This window comes from Nelumbo lutea, chromosome 3 (assembly GCF_056320005.1).
Source record: "Nelumbo lutea isolate HS-2025 chromosome 3, American lotus-T2T, whole genome shotgun sequence".
Classification (NCBI taxonomy): Eukaryota; Viridiplantae; Streptophyta; class Magnoliopsida; order Proteales; family Nelumbonaceae; genus Nelumbo; species Nelumbo lutea.
Genome location: NC_142686.1, coordinates 23,885,802 through 23,905,815, shown reverse-complemented (window position 1 = coordinate 23,905,815; position 20,014 = coordinate 23,885,802). Strand labels below are relative to the sequence as shown.

Sequence of the window (20,014 nt, the reverse complement as noted above, 5' to 3'; positions counted from 1 at the left end):
AACATTTTATACTGTATTGGGCCTGGGCCGGGCCCATTTAAAATTTTAAGAAAGCTCAACCCCGCCCAAATGTCAAATTGCAACCCTGGTAAAAATCAGTGTAGCAGAAGAGAAGAAAAGGGTCTCAATTGGCGGGCTTCCCCGAGCCAGACTTATCTATCCATGAGTCCACGACTTCACGAGCAGAGAGTTGAAGTCTGAACTCTGAAGAGATTTTCTTTTATTTATTTCTTCACGTCACGCCTTTCCACTTTCCAGTTCCCCAAAAATATGGACCACCACCGGGTCCCACCAACAATGGGGAAAAATGTTCTTTTTTATGCCCACAATCAATGAATCGGGTCGGGTTTGATTTAAATTCCCCAGCAGGAGGTTTGTGGACTTGACTAGACTGGAATACCTCATGGACTCATCACTCGACACACATGGACTCCAAATTTCGTGGATGATCATGAGACCATAGAAGACGGATCCGTGGAACATGGAATGATCAGACGGACGGCCGTAATCGCCTTATCTTTCTCTGAACAGGAAAACATTAACACGGGGACGGGGCCCATCTAATTAATGTAGGTAACGTTCTAGGAAGTTACGGTTTATGGACAACCAAACGGTTAGAGCCTAGAGGCCAGTAGACAGTAGTAGAGGTAGATCATCGTAAGTTGTAAGTTTTAACTAGACCTGTCTGAATTAGACACCGACGTCTCCATGAAGTGAAACTTCTCCGCTTCTCGTGCTTTGATTGGGCTTCATGTGATGTGGTACTGACTAATAATTCTCCTTCTAGATTTTGAATGCTCGAACTATTCCTTTACCGAGCATAGACTTCTTGAAAATTCGTCTATGCTCTGTTTCTCGTTCCTAAACTGACCTTGTTTTGCTTGAAAACTCAACACATTGTTGAGGAGTTGTTGCTCAGGGTGTGAATAGAGAAAGAGACTGGTTTCAACTTTCAATGTGGGTTTATTAAAAAATGGCAAGAAACTGGAAGAGGGATTTCTATGTTACAGAGGTTGTGGAGTTCTTCAACCATTTGATGGGTGAAAGGCCTCTCTTTCCTTTTCTTCTTCTCTCGGTGCTACTTGCATGGGCTGTTGAAAGATGGGTCTTACCGTTCTCGAATTGGGCCACTATAGCTGTCACTATCTGGGCAACGCTTCAGGTCTGTTCTTCTGTGGATTTATTTGTTTCTGTACCGAAATGAGTTGCTGTTCGATGTTTTCAGTTGCATTAATTGTGTTTTTGTTTCTCCCCGTATACTTAGTTGATATTAGAGAACAAGGTATTGAGCTTTCTATTTTGTTCTGGGGAAATTTATCAGCTTCTATGGTTTTCGAGTCCAAACAGTTTCTACTTATTGGCTGGAATGTGCATTTTATTATTGGAATTCTACTGTTTAATTTAGATTGTCGGTTTCAACTTTCCTATCTCTTATTACTCTTTCATACTTTCATATGTACCTTAGGTGCCTCTGGTTTAGTTGCTATTCTGGTTTCATCACAGTTCTAACTCTTATTCAATTAGAGTCTAGTTGATTCTTTCTCCTAATCACTGACTGGTTTTTGTGCTTTTTTTCTTGCACTGTGCTCCTGAATTTCCTAAAGCTGGTGCTAACAGTTATTATTGCCTTCTAGTCGGCCTTTCAGATTCAGAATCTCGTATAACCTGCATGGTTATAACTTATCATTTCAATGCTTCTAGGCTCCTAAGAGTTTTGAATTTGCATATCTAAGGCTTCTAGAACGATGCCCATTCTAAAAGGGCAATGCAACTACAATGGAGTTGTGCGGATGTTCTCTCCTTTATTCTCCTGTAGGAGTTCTTTGGATTATTAACCTAGGTATAGCCATATAACTTTGCCGCCTGAAAACCCTACCCCCAGGAAGTTGTCAAGCATTCAGTCTGATTGGTATGTACTGAGTCTAATGTTTTTTTATCAAAAGTTTAAAACTTGGCTCACAGTCTGTAATTTTGCAAAAGAAAAATAATAAATGGTTTAGATTTTCAGGTCACCCTCTTATTATCGCACATACAGACATCTTTTTATTACTGTTTATTTGAAGTGTTCTGGAACCCAACCAGTATTCAATTGTCTACTTATATGAGTAGCCTTGGAGGGAAACACGATTGAAATAAATTATTTATAAAAAAAAAACAAGATTGAACTAAATTTCAAAGGTTCAATTCTAGTATCCTTTCTCACGTAAAGTTGTAAATGCTTCATATATGATGTGACACTAAAGGTTTTACAGAAATAACTAATAAGAATGAATGAAGACTTAGATTAAAAGCAATTTTCTGGAACTTCTTCAGCCCAGTGTTCCATGGACGCAGACACTGAATTCAGAATCTGGTACATAACCAAGAGTCTGACACGGAAAAACAAGAAAACATGGACTTACAGGCACATCTAGATAGAAGTATAATACTAGTAAAATATTGGGTAAATCTATGATGCCAGAAAGGTATGATACTGGAAGAGCTTTGACCAATCAAAACCTCCATGGATTTTGTTGAAAACCACTTTATTAGTTGCCACTTTTATGATACCAGTCAATTGGTTATAAGTTTTTCCAATATCATAGCCAAAACCCTAAAATATTTCATATTTTCTGAACTCTAACATTATATATATATATATATATATATATATATATAAAAGAGGGGTCTAAATGTTGCCTTGTTACCAAGTAACATTTTATTAGAAAAATGGCACTCGTCTCATACATTAGCTGTTCATTTATTTCAAGTAAGCTAGGAGAAGAAAAGGAAATATTGCATAGAACTGTCCCTCAAGAATCCATGGAGTATTATTTATCAAAAAAAGAATCCGTTGAGTATTGGAACCTAAGACATGATCTGGCAAGGACACATTTTCCATTTAGGAGAGACCATGCAAATCTGCTTGAGGTTGAAGATGACAAGATTGAATAAGTAGTCATATACAGAATATATCCTGTGCGTGTAATCAATTGTATCTATGGGAGAGAATTGAGAAACCAACTATAGTATCATCTTAAAAATCAAAACCTGTAATTAATTTGTTGGCCATGCTTTATGGAAGATACATAATGCATTATGTTGTGTATATGTTTCTTCATTTGACTGGTACTGGCTCAACAAAATTCTACGATAAAATTATTGCTTAACTAACAGCTTTTCTTCAGCTTTGGTCATAAACCTGGGCACATTCTTTGCTGTGGATTGCAAGAATGAAAATTTTGAACAGATAAAGAAGCCTGTTTTGGCTCAATGCTTCTCTGAGGTAGCTCCTAGTTGATTCTACCTCTTGGTAACCTCAGACTATTTCATCATTTTTTCAATGGTAATCTTAAATCCTTCATAAATTGAACATAAGGATCATGCCCTAATATGGGGAGGGTTTTTTAATTGATTCCAAAAATCACTATAGGGTATCAAGTTCCAATCTCTTCCCTAAAGTATACCTACCAAAAGAATTGTGGTTTCTCTGACTCTCTATATCATGTTGGTGTATAATCTGGAAGAAAACCTACAATCTTGTGGTTTCTATTCATTATGCCAACCAATTTGAACCCAAAAAGAAAGATCAATATATTAAAACTCAAAACTGCCCCTTGTAATGAGAGCTTGACCCGCTCAGACAGGTATGTATTTCCATATGATTAGTTATAACAAACTTGGTTGACAGATTGAGTATTTTGGTCCTCTGAAACCAATATGTTGTATATTTCACAGGCAAAAGTAGATGCAGAGGTTGAAACAAGATAAGAAGGGCAACAAAGACTTGAGATGTGCAAAATAAGTCCAAGAAAGAGAAAGAAACTGAAGCAATTAATCCTGCAAAACCCTAATCACCAAGACCAGCACCACTTTAGAATAAACTATAAAAGCACTGATACCGTTCCAAAATAAAACCTCAAAAAAATTACTTGGGACAAGAATACTATATGCTTCTGACTTCTCATGAGCTTATCCCAATGCACAGAAGGGTACAATATCACAATTAGAGAATTCTGAATTCCCTCAAAAGGCGACATTGCTTGGTCCAATGGTAACATCCTGGGCTGCCAAGTGTGAGAACTACGGTTTGCATGTGAGAGCACCAGAGCAGCTTGTCCATTGCCAGAGATAACCAGTTCACCCCTCTCAAGACCCTGGATAGCAGAGACCAGCATTGGGTAATGACCTGTCCTATTCCCTCAAAAACCCCTAATTTCTTGCTAGCATTCAGAACCTCCTTGACTACCTTCTTTTGAACCCAGGCCCTACAAGAACCATCTTCCTTATTGTAGCAATAGTCACAATAAGAATGTGGTGACTGAGGGAAAGAAGAGGTCAGGAACCTCCTGATCAATTAGACAAACTATATGAGTTATATGTCCTCAATGATTCAGAACCTTCATCTGCCACATGCACTCCCTTCTTCCCAAGAGTTATGAGATCCTTTTTCATACCCTTTTGATGATGGGTGTTTAACAAGGTAAACAAACCATTGCTGCATAGACATATTTAGGGGTTTAAGAATCTTCTCAAGTGGTAGATAAACTAGGGGTTTTAGACATTTCAACCTCTTAAAGTAATAAGTGTGTGTATACCTATTTTAAATTTCCTCGGTTGCCTCTGATATGTTATAGGAGTTATGGCGAGTCTTCTAATTTATTTTCCTGCTTACTGCATCTCATTTTCCGAATTTTCAAGTTTAGTAAAGAGAGAAAATAGAAATTTAGTTTACATGGAGCAAAATGTAAGATGTAAGTTTCATTGCTTGCAGTATAGGAGCTATCAAAAGTGGCTTTTTGTAGAAGACCTGAACAAAAGATGGAAGCAAACCATATTGAAAACATTGGTACCTTTTTATAGGATTATAATCTTTAAAGTATGTTCCTTCTTCTGTTCACATGAATCTTACTTATTTTTTCTTTTTCACAAATTTACAGCCCATGACACCATTAGAGCACTGTGAGTGGCTGAACAAGCTTTTGATGGAAATTTGGTCAAATTTTATTAACCCAAAACTTTCTAAAATGTTCTCTTCTGTTGTTGAGGTTAGTTTCAATAAGTTTTTAGGACTGATTTTTTTCCTTTTTATTCCTCATTTTTATTAAAGATATATTCTCAGTCTTAGCTCAGTGTGACAGTACATGCTGAAACTGAAAGTAGATGTTTAAAGTGCATTCCAGTTCCAAGGATTTGGATGAATTATGGTTTGGAAATAAATTAAGTAGAAATAAATATAACTTTCCTGTGTGAAGCATTGTTTCTTTTTTTTTTTTTTTTTTTTGATAAGTAAAAGAAATATTTTATTAAAGAGAAAACAATAAAGGATTACATCCGAAACAGGTGTTAAGATAACACCCCACAAACGTGAAGCATTGTTAAACCTGCTTGGTCATACCAGCACTAATGCACCAGATCCCATCAGAATTCCGAAGTTAAGCGTGCTTGGGCGAGAGTAGTACTAGGATGGATGAAGCATTGTTTCATCATTCAAGCATGTTACTGGCTTACTGCATCTAACAATAACATTGATCTGTTTTGCTGATGTAAATGCTTGCAAATTTCACAATCTAAATTTCAGATGTCTGGTAAATGTAGAATTATATTTTTGTTTTATTATGATGATTAAAATGCTTTAGTCAGTTTTTGTAGTTCTTCAGACATCTGATGTAAACATCTCATGTAAACATTTAGTCAATTTAGTCAGTTTTTGTACTGAACAAATGTAATATTTGGTTGGAGTTTCTCATCCTACCTTTTTAACATTCTCATGTAAACATATTTCTTTTTTTTTTTTTTTTTTTTATCTCTGGGGAACCTTTTAGTACATGCATGGTCATATATTATTGCTGGTCAAAAGACAATGAAGTCTGAAAAACGTCATCTATATTTTCCAAAGTTCATATATTTCTTTAGTATTTTGTGCATGGATGAATGTATTTCACTCTCTTTTTTTCTGGGCTCTGTCAATTACCATACCTCCTCAAAGAAAAAGAAAAAGGGAAAAGGAAACATCTATAGGGTTTAAAAGAAAGTATATCCTCTTTCCCATTCCACCCCTGGTTTAAAGTATTTCCTTTACAAATACTGACAAAGGGATATTTAAAAATATTTGCCTTTTTATATAATTTACTTTTCTGAATGGTTTACATAGTTTATTGTCTTGTTTATTGGAAACATTCTCATGCTTTTTGCAATGGCTGTATATGGATAAATAACAATAAGGTCCTCAAGTTTTACCCTCATATGATAGCTTGTTTTGTATCATTACACATACAACTAACATCTGTAAAATACCAAAAATAAAACATCTGTAAAATAATGCATGGTCTGAAGGGCAAAACATTTTCTTCTACTGCATCTTTCTCTCTCTCTTTCTGATCAGTAGTGTAACTATTTATTAAGCATCTTAGAATATGGGAATTGTACATGTGCACTATAAGAACAACACAAGAGAGTCCAAAGAGGATCCCTAATTCAAAGAAGACTATCCCAGCATACCAAACCCTCATCTGCATCATTCTTTCTTCTCTAGGAAATAAAAACTCCTCAATACAGTTCTCTTCCATTCATCCTAGAAGCAAGAGCTCTAGCTTATCTAATACAGTGTCACATTTTCCAAGGTTCTTCTGCCTCATTGTTCATCCAGCCAATAACCACCTGAAAATCTTCTTCTATTTCTTTGGAAATGCAATGGATACATGAAAATATCAACCTTTGTAATAAGGCTAGGACTTAGCTTTAATTGCTGTCCCAAAACCAGCTGATCCTGAACAAACACAAAGTATTCCTCCATTTGAGTATCTAAAAATACCCCTACTACTCAATTCATTAAATCTCCCAAAAAGAAAACATCAAAATTTAATCCGGCTTAACCAAAAAAATAATAAATTGACAGATAATGAGGGGACCAGATCTGAACATGAGGTTGTCGTCTAGTGAAGGCTCTAGAAACCCTAGATCATGCCACTTTCATTTGAATAATAGTTTAATATTTCATCATTGTTTCTATATGATTCTTCGTTTAGAAAATTTTAGCATTCCTCTCCTCCCAAATTAATAAACCAAAGAAGATATGCTCTGATAAGTTTTGCCATGGTTTTCCTGTTTTTTGTAGATTGGGTGAAACATGTTGAAGCAAAAATGTTGGAATATCACCTAGAACATACCACAGTCTAAAAGGGACAAAAAGTAATCCCAAATTATAGAAGTTGATGAGGGTAGATCTGGCCCTCCATTAACATCATGACACATGGCATCTCGGAACAACTGGGTGACTCCCAGAACCACCTAGGCGGCAACTTGCCTTAGCCAAAATGATGGAGTCCCAGCTAGCGACCTGGCACTGTCGCCGACCTGGCCACTTGCCTCTGGCGCCGACCTGGTGACCTGCCTCTAGCGCCGACCTGGCGACTTGCCTCTGGTGTCGACCTGGCCACCTGCCTCTGGTGCCGACCTGGCGACCTGCCTCTAGCACCGACCTGGCGACCTGCCTCTAGCACCGACCTGGCGACCTGCCCCTTTTGCCAACTTTGCGACTTGCCTCCACCGCCAACTTGGCGACCTGCCTCTAGCGCCGACCTGGCGACCTGCCTCCACCCCCAACCTAGTAGAAATCTAGCCAGCGACCTCGTCCACGACTTAGGGTGGCTAGCAGCACCTTGTCCAGGGCCGACCTATGGTACCTCGTCAGTATCGGCTGAAGCGACCTCGACGTGGGGGGCGACCTCCCTCGAGGGCTTGCTGACCTGGTTGTGGTCCAGGTGGCGACCTACGAGACATGCTCACTGTCGATTTCTGCATGCATCCCATCACTCCCGAGTCTCACGGAAGTCAACTCTCACACCGAATGTTTTGGGAGAAATCGAGTAAGGCACAAAGATTGGCCTACATGCATGACTACCTCCGAGGACTTCGGAGCAGTTAGACATGTCCTCCCAGAGATTCCGAACGTGTTGCGTGATGCTCACGCCAAACAATGCCAATATAAAGGCCTTACCTCCAACTCCAGGGGGGAGATGCGCAATTTAGTTCTCACAGCTCTCCAAATCTCTCACATTTAGCTATTTTAAAATCTCTGATTCGCTAACTTAAGCATCGGAGTGCCCACCCCGGGTAAAGCAACCTGGGCACTCTGACACAGTGTCCTTGCAAGTCGCATCAGAGCCACCTCTCCAACTCGTCACCACTCAACTAGACATCAGATCCACCTCTTCAGCTCGTCACCATTCAGTTTGGCGTTAGAGCCACCTCTCCAGCTCGTCACCATTCAGTTAGGCGTCCAAGCCACCTTCTAGGTAGGAACGATTCAGCTAGGCATCCAAGCAACATTCCAAGTAGGGATTATTCAACCAGGCATCCGAATCACCTGCCAGCCAAGAGCTACCGAAATGTGCATCATCATTTGGCGCCATCTGTGGGAAATGCTACAAAAGGCTATTTTCTCACCTGATTCTCTGAGCCTCAAGTAATAACATCTTCAAGCAACAACAACAACGCTTGGTCGAAAGAATCCCCTAGGGGGGTAGAAGCAAAATGATTAGCCCAGACGAGTTCTCGCAGTCTTGCCCTGACAGAATCTCCCTAACTATGAGGCCACCCCCATATGTCGAGCTCTACGTGCTCTCTGCAAGAGTTGACGGCCAATAGAATGTGAGGCCACCCCATAGGTTGAGCCCTCTGTTGTTCCCGTGGGAGTTGATAGCCAACAAACTGTGAGGTCGCGCCGCAGATCGATCCCTCCATGCTTTACGTGGGAGTTGATGGCCAACAGGTTGTGGAGCCGCCCTCGCAGGTCAGTCCTGCCGAGGTGACGAGGTGTCTATATGCTGAGGTGTTGAGAGCAAAACTAGACTGTCAAAATTTTGATGACCTGGCAACCTAGAGACCTGCTTCCGCCGACCTGGCGATACACGTAATCAGCCTGGACGAGCCTACTGTTCACGAGGTTGTCCCTACAGGTCGAGCCCTTTGTGGCTCCCGTAGGAGTCGACGACCAACAGACTACAATCACCCTTGTGGGTTGAGCCTTTCAAGGTTCCCATGCGAGCTGGCAACTTGAAGTTTGTAAAGCTGCCCCCGCAGATTGAGCTCCTTGTGGCTTATCGTAGGAGTAGACGACCAGCACCTTAAAGGACTGATACAACGCAGCCATGGCACCGACCACTATTTAAATTCCAACATCGACGCACATATTACAAGGGGAAGCCAAACTGCCTTCAGCATCAAGGACCCCTAAGCTGACCTCAAAATATGTTGGCGACAGGCCTAAGGACCTACAACGAAGCACAAATCTACTCCCTTCGCTGAGCTGATCTCAACTCGGGAGTGGAGGGCAATTGATGAGGGCAGATTTGGCCCTCCACTAGCATCATGGCACATGGCATCTCGGAACAACTGGGTGACACCTAGAACCACCTAGGCGACAACTTGCCTTAGCCAAAATGATGGTGTCCGACCTGGCGACCTAGCACTATCGCCGACCTGGCGACCTGCCCCTGGTGCCGACCTGGCGACTTGCCTCTAGCGCTGACTTGGCGACCTGCCTCTGGTGCTGACTTGACGACTTGTCTTTAGCGCCGACCTGGCGACCTGCCTCCACCCCCAACCTAGTAGAAATCTAGCCAGCAACCTTGTCCACGACTCAGGGTGGCTAGCAGCACCTCGTCCAAGGCCGACCTATGGTACCTCGTCAATATCGGCTGAAGCGACCTCGACGTGGGGAGCGACCTCCCTCGAGGGCTTGCTGACCTGATTGAGGTCCAGGTGGCGACCTACGAGACGTGCTTGCTGTTGATTTTTGCATGCATCCCATCACTCCCAGGTCTCTCGGAAGTCAGCTCTCACACCGAATATTTTGGGAGAAACCGAGTAAGGCGCAAAGATTGACCTGCATGCATGACTACCTCCGAGGACTTCAGAGCAGTTAGGCATGCCCTCCCGGAGGTCCCAGACGTGTTGCGTGATGCTCACGCCAAACAATGCCTATATAAAGGCCTTACCTCCAATTCCAGGGGGAGATGCACAATTTACTTCTCGCAGCTCTCCAACTCTCTCACATTTAGCTATCTTAAAATTTCTGATTCTTTAACTTAAGCATCGGAGTGCCCACCCCGGGTAAAGCAACCTGGGCACTCTGACACTGTCCTTGCAGGTCGCATCAGAGCCACCTCTCCAGCTCGTCACCACTCAGCTAGACATCAAAGCCACCTCTCCAGCTCGTCACCATTCAGTTAGGCGTTAGAGCCACCTCTCCAGATCGTCACCATTCAGCTAGGCGACCAAGCCACCTTCCAAGTAGGAACCATTCAGCTAGGTATCCAAGCCACACTCCAGGTAGGGATTATTCAGCCAGGCATCCGAGTCACCTGCCAGCCAGGAGTTGCCGAAATGCATGTCATCAGAAGTGTAATAACATATGAGTGGGGAAGGGGGGACAGACAATAAGAATACCATCTGCACTGGTGCTCATTGCTGGTAATGTTCATATTGCCAAGCCTTCCAACAGAAAATTCTGATTTTGGAATGAGTAGTTCCTAACCAAACAGTTTGAATACAAAACTCCATAGGTGCTGGAGGAGCAAGAGATGAAAGAAAGATGCATAAAAAATCTCATGAAAAATCAATAAAATATACTCTTCAATCCTGACCCAAAAAGAGAAGAAACGCACAGGACAATCTGGAATGTTAATGGTATCTTGCACTTCTTGATCTCTTAAACCCCTAGAAAATCTAAGGTAACACTAAATCAAACCAAGTAATAAAAGAAGCACTGGGACATATTTAAACTGGGATAATGCATACAGAGTAGGAACGTAAATGCTAACATGGATATTTTTATCAGCAATGCTAACATGGAATGATGCCACCGGAGGTCCTCCTATAATTTTATGTTAGATTTTCATAGAGGATCATATCTAACTAATCTCAACAAATATTGAAGTACAGAATATATATCTCTCCAAGGAAAAATCCAATGTAGCCCTCCTATTCAAACATACAATTTATTCATTACCCAAAGTACCAACGAATGATTTGGATGAATACCAATGCATATAATTTCTCTATCCATTTCTCCTTTTTCCCTTTTCCGGAATTTCCCTTTTTAACATTCTATATGGATAATATCAATATTTGATACTTTAACGGGAAAATGAAATTAATAAGAACACCTTCCAAATACTATAACCGTTTTGAAGGGGTAATATTACACTAATTACTGATGCCATTTAGTTCAACATATATCACAACACAGAAAATTAGTAACATGACAATTTAAATTCTGACTTAATAACTTTTTGTTCTCAAAGTTGTTTCAGATGAATTTAGTCATATGCTTCCAAATGTAAAACTGAAACAACTGAATTTTGTTAAAATTTTCATCCATATGGCTATTTATGGGTTCAAATTTCTTTATTTTTTAATGTCATTACATTCTTTCCAGTGTAAAATTTGAACTAAGCTAACTTTATACAGATGCTAATTTGTATGAATCTGAATTGTGATTTTTCTGAGTATTAATGGTTTCTTGTTCTTGATCATCTAATATATAACATTCAGTAATCTTCTACAAGACTAATACATGTAAAGGAGCTGCCATGTTCTGTAACTATTGTGGAGATAAATGTCAATCTTCATATCTGGTTATAACATCGCAATGTTTTCTATAATATCATTTTATGTTATTCAGTGTAACTCAATAAAATATCATTTGTGCAGAAGCAGTTAAAACACCGAAGACCAAGGCTTATTGTAAGTCTTCTGTATCTAAATTTTGAATCAATGATAAATGAAGCAATACATGGTCATTAAAAAAGCTGGTTGTGCTGTAGGAAAAAATTGAATTGAAGGAGTTTTCATTAGGTTTACTTCCACCCAGCTTTGGATTGCATGGGACTCATTGGTCAACTTCAGGTGACGAGGTTTGCTTTCTGATTTACCTTTAAAATTTAGTGACTTTTTGATATTTCACTAAAAATGATTGATTTTACATGGTGGCTATTGATAATGTCCTGATTCAAGAATGTTCACATCTGTCTTAATGTTGTTTATATATATCGTTATGTTACTCTATTAATGTATTATAGATATTGTTACTGGTATCAGTGGTTTATATTGTTTAGTGTGAATATCACGATGCATATGCTTTTCTAGTACCTGATATAAACATGCCTATTAGGACAGCATATGATGCTACTAATTTTGTTTCATTGAATTAGAGGTTCAGTTTTGGTGTGTAGTTGGTCCTTTTATATGTTTGATTTCATTAAAATTTCCCTTAGAAGAGAATTCGAGTTAATTGATCTGTGGTTCTTATGAAGAGGTTCATCTATATCTCATGATGGAAATGAAGGATTTGCTCTTATCTTTGTTTATGCAAGATGCCTCTATCCACACTTGTGTGGTTATGACCAAAACATGGAAGAATTTTGCTCTTCTCTTGGTTTAGAATCACATCAAATAGATATTCGACCAGAATTTTGCTTTCATTTAATGTTATAATTTTCTGGATTGGAAAATTAAATAAACTCATTAGCCTTAGGTATTGACTTAATTACATTGTCACTGCGATTAGAGTGTTGTATCTCTTGTTTTTGTTTTTTTTTTAGTTTAAACATAGAATAAAAAATCAAAGCATATGTCAAGAAAGCTGGGTAAGTATAATCATGTCTAAGGATTCATCATCATCATCAGACAACACAAATTAAGTGGAAAGTTTTGTACACATAAAATGAACATGTGTTTATGCAATTTTTTGTATGTAGTAACTTACCAATAATGTGCCACTTCAATAAACCTTAAGGTCCTTAACAAATTTTATGTTATTGTATTGGAGTATTGAATTTGTATGCTGAAGAGTTGTTTTAGTAAAGAAATATGTAATCAGAGGCTTTAATATAATATCAGCCCCATTAGGAGTTTCTCTTGTAATTTTGGATAACTCTAATATTATACAAGAGTATCCTTCATTAAAGAGAGATTGGTTTGTGATATTTTTAGTTCTTTTGTGTTATTTATGTTAAAGTCTTTGGTAGAGTGTTCCTCATATTGTTACATTTTTTGTTGGTAATTGTTAAATTGGTAGTATATCACTATTACTGGGGAATTTCCTGAAAGGTCAACTTAGTGATTGGTCATGTCTTGGGTAAGAGCCATGAGCCACCATGTGTACCATCTAATTAATTGAAGACTTATTTTGCCATGGGTAAGAGCCAAAAGTGCTGCTGTGAGTTCAATCGAGTTAATTGAATACTTGTAGGATTGGTGCAAAAAGCTAGTTATTGCTATACTGGAATCTTCAAGTTTCCTTGCTTGAGAGAAGCTCGAGTATTACTACTAAGATATCATTATTTATGTCCAGGTAAGCTAGCCAATGCTAGCTTGATGGGGAGTATTGGAGTATTCAATTCATGAGTAAGGACTATTTTAGGAAGAAAATAGTCAGGGACTTTAGTGTAATATAAGCTCCAATGGTGGCTTTCTTTTAAATTTTGGATAGTTTTAGTATTAGATTGGAATGTGATATTGTTAAACCAACGATCTCTATTATTTTCTTCTTTCTCCTTTCTCATTATTCGCAACAAGACATTGAAATCATCCTTCTCATTTTTCTTTTTTTTTTTCTTGTTAATGAAGAATACAATAAAGCAAAAAAGCTTAAATAGAGATAAATAGAAAAGAGGTTTTTTTTTTCTTTAGGAAAAAGAATAATATGTATAATAATGTACAAAATTGTGAATGAACAGAAAAAAAAAAAAAAAAAAAAACTATTACATGTACATGTTATCAATGGTGAAAAATACATTTTGATTTTCTTTGTTTGTGTGATTAGATGTTGAGTTGCTATTCAATTTGATATTCCAATTAATTGTAGTTCCTTTCTTCTGTTCATTTTAGTCTTCTGGTATAGTGATTATTTCATTTGTTGGAGCAATCAGTATCATAAAAGAGAACATACAAATTCTAGATCATGAGCATGTATTTGTTTGTATATGTTAACAGAAAATTATGCATATGAGCTTTGACTGGGATACAAGTGACATGAACATCGTGATGCTTGCTAAGTTGGCAAGGCCATTTCTTGGAACTACCCGAATTGTTGTAAACAGCATGCATATCAAGGGAGATGTATGTAAAGTATCTTTACTTGTCTTCTACACTTTATTCTCTCATACAAAAATTTTTGTTTTGGAGAAGGGGACAATAAATACATGTCTCAAAGAAAATAATGAAAAATAGTTTATGATTTTGAATTTGTTCTTTCATGTAAGTGCATGGAATGAAATCCTTGAAACTTTGTTTCTAAGTTCTTATAGAATTTCTGCGGATCATTTAGGCTTTAATTACAGAGTTCAATTAGTCAAACTGTGAATTTTAATCTTTAAAACTGTTTATTCTTATCCTATACAGCTTCTCTTGATGCCAGTGCTGGATGGAAAAGCGGTTTTGTATTCATTTGAATCAACTCCTGAGGTGAGAATCGGTGTTACCTTTGGAGGCAGTGGGAACCAAAGACTTTCAGGGACAGAACTTCCAGGTGTTTCATCTTGGCTGGTGTGTTTCTCCACTAGTATGCATTCATGAAAAATCTCAGAAAAAAATTGTGTGATATCACTTGTCATAAATGATGCGTCTTCTGTATAACATTCTAACATTTCTTGCACCTGTGGATGGATTACCGTTCGTTAAGTAATAAGATTCTTTTCACACAGGTTAATCTTTTTACCAAAATGTTAGTCAAGACAATGGTTGAGCCTCGCCGAAGATGTTATTCTTTACCATCAGTAGATTTGTGGAAAAGGGCTGTTGGAGGTTTACTTTCAGTAACGATTGTTTCAGTGAATAAACTGGTGGGAAATAACATAAAAGCAAGCACTTCCAGAAGCAAACAGAACTCTATGAGAAATGGTAATTTAGAAGAGAACCCTGATAACAAGGTTCTGCAAACATTTGTAGAGGTTGAACTTGAGCAATTAACCAGGAGAACAGATAAGAGTCCAGGTTCATGCCCTAGATGGGATGCAACATTTAACATGGTTTTACATGAAGATTCAGGAACTCTTAGGTTCCTTCTTTATGAATGTACCCCAAGGAGTTTGAAGTATGATTATCTAAGCAGCTGTGAAATTAAGGTACTTTAACTGGAGGTACTAATCTTCTTCAAGACTAGTGCCCAGGGTTGTGATTAATTTGGGGGCAACTCTGCCTGGAAAAAAATATTTATTGTCTTTTCTTGGAATATATCATCCAGATGCCAACAAAGTTGACAGTTCTCCATACTGTGAGCAGATGAAATATGTTGCTGATGACTCAACGATATTCTGGGCAATAGGATCCGGAACCAGTGTATTAGCTAGACATGTTGAGAGCTGCGGGAAAGAAGTTGAAATGGTCCTTCCATTTGAGGGACCTAACATAGGAGAGGTGAGGTCTTCACATATCTTATAACCATTTATTTCTTATTCAATTACACTACACTTCTGCATTTCTTTCTTTTCTTCTCCATGCTCATTTGGTATAAACTAGTATCCAAGATGCATTATGAATTCCATGTTTTTAACATAAAAAGTTCCTAAATATAAAAGAAGTATGTCAACATTTACTACTGTGGATATATGATTGCTCTTTACCAGAAAATGTTATATAAATGTAGGAGTTCACAAGATATCTTATCCATTAGATGCTCATACTCTTTTTCATGAGACCCCAAGTTCATGGCTTTTCATCTTGTCGAGTAGACTTCTCAACTTCACAACCAATTCTGATTGCCATATCCCTTTCCATGCAATTCCGATTGTCAACATTTACAAATGGCATGCTTGAACTGCATAAGATTTTATGCTATGAAAAAAGAGGTGCTTTATGTCCTTTCTATCACATGGTTGAATATCAGAATAGGTACCAGAGTTGATAGTGGTTAGTGTAAATTAGATTTGGTATTTCCTTGCATTGACTGTATGTATGTTTTAGAAAGCAGCGCACTGTAACATCCATTAATAGATAATGATAAGGGATACTTGTTATTGGGTTTTCCTGACAACTGCCTTCCCTGTGATACTATTGTTTTTCATCACTATAAAATCACGTTTCTGGATTTTACTAACAAAAGAAATTTGTTTTGCAGTTAACGGTGAAGCTAATGTTGAAGGAATGGCAGTTTTCTAATGGTTCAAATATTTTGAACAACACTCTCCATGCTAGCTCTCGAGAATCTTTATGTGGCTCATCAGGCATTCAATCAAGGACAGGAAGGAAGCTAAATATCATTGTTGTAGAAGGAAAGAATTTGATTGGGAAAGATAAGTCTGGAAAATGTAGCCCTTATGTAAAACTCCAATATGGGGAGGTCATTATCTTCATTCTCCTTCATAGTAAACATCTTTTGCTCGATTTGACCATTTTAGTATGCTACATATAAGAGTCAAGAAAATTTTATCGATGTCATCAGAACACATTTGAGCAGTATGTGGTGTCAGTTCAGACCTTTTACAGACAACTGATAATTCTGTATACTTTTGTTCCCAGGTATTCCATAGAACAAGGACAATCCAAAATCCCATGAATCCTATCTGGAATCATAAGTTTGAATTTGACGAAATAGGAAATGGTGAATATCTCAAGATAAAATGCTATTCTGAAGACCCCTTTGGATATGACAACATTGGAACTGCACGTGTAAATTTAGAAGGACTAGTTGAAGGCTCTTTGAGGGATGTATGGATCCCTCTTGAAAAAGCGAAATCTGGAGAATTGAGGCTACAAATAGAAGCAGTGAGAAATGATGACTATGACAGATCAAGGGTATGCTTTCCATTCAAGAACTTATCCATGAAACTAATTGGAAAAAAAAAAGAAGAAAAACATAGATAAATAGTCAAAGGACTGGAAAGAAACAAGACTTCATAAGCACTTGGCTTGCAGTTAATCATTAGATATGTCATCCTGAAATCCATGATTTGTCCTCATGCTTATATTTCATACAATCATTTCGCCTTGGCTTTTCTTGTTTCACCCTGCAACTTCTTTTTAGGGAATAGAATTAGCATTTGATGCCTATCTCACTCTTCCAAGATCTTTGCAGAGTGGAATGGCAGGGTTAGGAAATGGTTGGATTGAACTAGTTCTAATTGAAGCAAGAGACCTCATTGCTGCTGATTTGAGGGGAACAAGTGATCCATATGTGAAGATACAACATGGAAGCTTGAAGAAAAGAACAAAGGTTAGATGCATTCGTTTATGTTTTAGTTATTTTTATTCCATAATTCATTATGTTTCACAAACACATTTGTTCTAGATTACCATTGGTATACATCGTCTTGAATGTATAAGTAAACATGTACACATGTATGTATCTATTCTGTTTCCACTTTTCCACTTATCTTCTTTTTTTCTCAAATAATGGTTAATAAGCCAATATGGAAGATGCTGAGATGGAAAGTATTATGCAATTGCTCTCATAGTAACTTGAAACTACAATGACCATCAGAATTTAGTAGGTTCTGTGGATCTTTTTGTCGCATCTTCTCTCTTTCCAATTTACTCTTACCATAATCTTCCTTCTTGTACCATGCTATGCAGGTTATTTATAAAACACTGAGTCCTCAATGGAATCAGATCCTTAAGTTCCCCGACAATGGTAGTCCCTTAGTTTTGCATGTGAAAGATCATAATACTGTTCTGCCAAGATCAAGTATAGGTGATTGTGTTGTAGAATATCAAGGGTTGCCTCCAAACCAGATGGCCGACAAGTGGATACCTCTCCAGGGAGTAAAGAGGGGAGAGATCCATATACAAATAACAAGAAGGATTCCAGAACTACAGAAAAAGTCCAGTTTGGATTCCGAGAATCCAAGCTTAAGTAGAGCATATCAAATTTCTGCCCAGGTGAATAACGTGCCTTTCAATTTTCAGAAATTCCTTTTTTTTTTGTTTGGATTAAATCATACCTGCAAAGGGACAGGGTCTTTTTCTAAGTGTTATATTGGTGGATTTGTAAGAGAAATCAAAACTTCAAGCACAAAAATAAATAAAACAGAAAATTAGAGCTTCATCTTGAATTAAGCTAGAGTAATAAATAACATGAACATGCAAGTTGAGTTGAAACTTGAAAGGTATAGCATTGATGAAACATTTTATAGCCTACCTAGGAGACCTCCTAAATTGCTGATATGATCCTATTTCTTGTTTTTTTAGGGGGTTGATTTTTTTAAAAATGTTCTATCCCATTACCATGCATGCACATAATGTATATTATAGGATATCTACATCTAGACTTAGTATCTGGCCCACAAGTCTACTCGGATGAATTAGTAGTTTACATTCATCATCCATTAGTGATTTGAGTCTGTCATCTGTGTCATCTATCTTTTGCAGTAATGATACCTACTTGCCAAGAGATTAGTTTTTTTGTAATGCATTTTCCTGTTATAAACAGATAAGGCAAACAATGGCCAAGGTACAAGCCTTGCTTAAGGAGGGGGACCTTGAACGACTCTCACTGGCATTGTGTGAGGTTGAAAACCTTGAAGACGTGAAGCATGAGTACTTGTTACAGCTTGAGACAGAGAAGACTCTGTTGCTTAATAAGATAAATGAGTTTGGTCGGGAAATATACAAATGTTCACCTTCCCTAACTAGGAAAATGTATGGCAGCTGAGTGTTTTTGGCCGACATATATACCTAATGTTCATTTATATTCTATCTGTATGCCACAAATTTGTTAAATTGCAGCCTTAAATGATGGTTCCTTGATATGTACATTCTCATTTGAGGTATTAATACATTCAGTAATACTTTCCTACAGTAATATGTGGTTCTGCCATATTACATTTTCAGTAATACACCCTTGCCTAGGTGCCAACTGGTTGATTGATAACGTCTCCGGCTGGTTGTAGAAAGATACTTGGGAATTGGTCAAATCCCACAGCCAGCATTAGGGTTTGGGAATTCAGATTAGCTGAATGCTTTAGCTGTTAATCTGTAAAACTAATAATAATGCTTTATGCCAGTGATAAAATACATGGGGCCCACACTGAGAGGTTGAATGGTTGTGGATCCCGTGTATTTTATTAGTGTGGATTGTTATTATCGGTTCCACAGCCTGTTAAAAAGCATTCAGCTAATCCTATCTCGAGTTTGGGGGATGGATTGTCCCTGCTGTGTAGCTAGCTCCATGAAAAGATTTCTTGCAATGGGTGACAGGATTTTTTGCAAGCAAAAACTCTGTAAACACCCTAAAAGCAGGGAAAACCTGTTGCACATCATTGGGAACATCTACCCATAAATTTAATATAAATGTATGGAGATATTCCCAATGTGTGAATAGATGCTACATGAGCAGAGTTTTTACTTGTAGGAGCTCTGGACTCATAACATAGAAGACAATGTCCCAAATTGAGCCTCATCTCCTACAAGCAAAAATAAAAGACGATGTCCCAATTTGAGCCACATCTCCTACAAGCAAAAACTCTGCAAATACGACATTCATGGGAGATGTTCCCAATGTGGGGCTGGATGCCATATTTGCAGAGTTTTTCGTGCCATCCCAATTTCGAAATACTTTTTCCAACTAGTTGAGTCTTCGAGTGGCAGGTCACAGGTGGGTGTAACTCGGGTTGGCTGAGTTTGCATTTTACACTACGTTGGGTTCAGGCCTTGGGACCGGGTCTATCGAAATTTTTTGACAAAAGCAAGGAAGATAAATGGACCATGGTTTTTGGACGGTGATTTGACGTTTGTTAAAGTGGGAACGTGTAAAAAAGAGACAAGGATAGATTATAGAATATTCCCTTAAAATTTAACAGGAAAACCGTTCCTACCTGTCAGCCACGTGGCGCCCAACGTTTGTGTCTATTGAAATTTTGTAAAAACGGAAAAGTACGGACAGGCCTAAATGCCTGTAATTTCTGTTTTCAGTGCATAGGTATCAGAAGTTCAAAAACCACATGCTTGAGAGGGTCCGATGTACCACGTGGCTATTAATTTAGACACGTTGGCCCACGTCTGACTCACTCGCGGCCGCGGATGACCCAGCGAT

General features: G+C 38.2%; 1 protein-coding gene across 11 annotated transcripts; it reads left to right on the top strand.

Annotated features, from left to right (window-relative positions):
* The first annotated feature begins 344 nt into the window (after nt 1–344).
* Nucleotides 345–18,784, top strand: LOC148863648 (uncharacterized). Of its 11 annotated transcripts, none has more exons than XM_088974848.1 (15): nt 345–761; nt 920–1,162; nt 4,754–4,828; nt 4,920–5,027; nt 11,698–11,730; nt 11,811–11,900; nt 13,981–14,106; nt 14,389–14,532; nt 14,691–15,110; nt 15,268–15,402; nt 16,103–16,324; nt 16,504–16,779; nt 17,060–17,197; nt 17,557–17,862; nt 18,413–18,784. In XM_088974848.1, exons 2-15 carry the CDS (start codon nt 974–976, stop codon nt 18,632–18,634), a joined length of 2,484 nt encoding a protein of 827 aa, XP_088830974.1. In that variant the 5' UTR covers nt 345–761; nt 920–973; the 3' UTR covers nt 18,635–18,784. The 11 variants fall into 11 exon arrangements, with proteins under 11 accessions (XP_088830974.1, XP_088830980.1, XP_088830983.1 ...); XM_088974849.1 differs by having other exon boundaries at nt 643–761; nt 906–1,162; XM_088974847.1 differs by lacking the exon at nt 345–761 and having other exon boundaries at nt 767–1,162.
* Nucleotides 18,785–20,014: the final 1,230 nt, after the last annotated feature.

Excerpts from the sequence above, each read along its gene's own strand:
- LOC148863648 (XM_088974848.1), top strand. The coding sequence starts at position 974 with ATGGCAAGAAACTGGAAGAGGGATTTCTATGTTACAGAGGTTGTGGAG. Across the intron at positions 4,829-4,919 it reads AAACCATATTGAAAACATTG|CCCATGACACCATTAGAGCA; the intron begins GTACCTTTTTAT and ends ACAAATTTACAG. Across the intron at positions 11,901-13,980 it reads GGTCAACTTCAGGTGACGAG|AAAATTATGCATATGAGCTT; the intron begins GTTTGCTTTCTG and ends ATATGTTAACAG.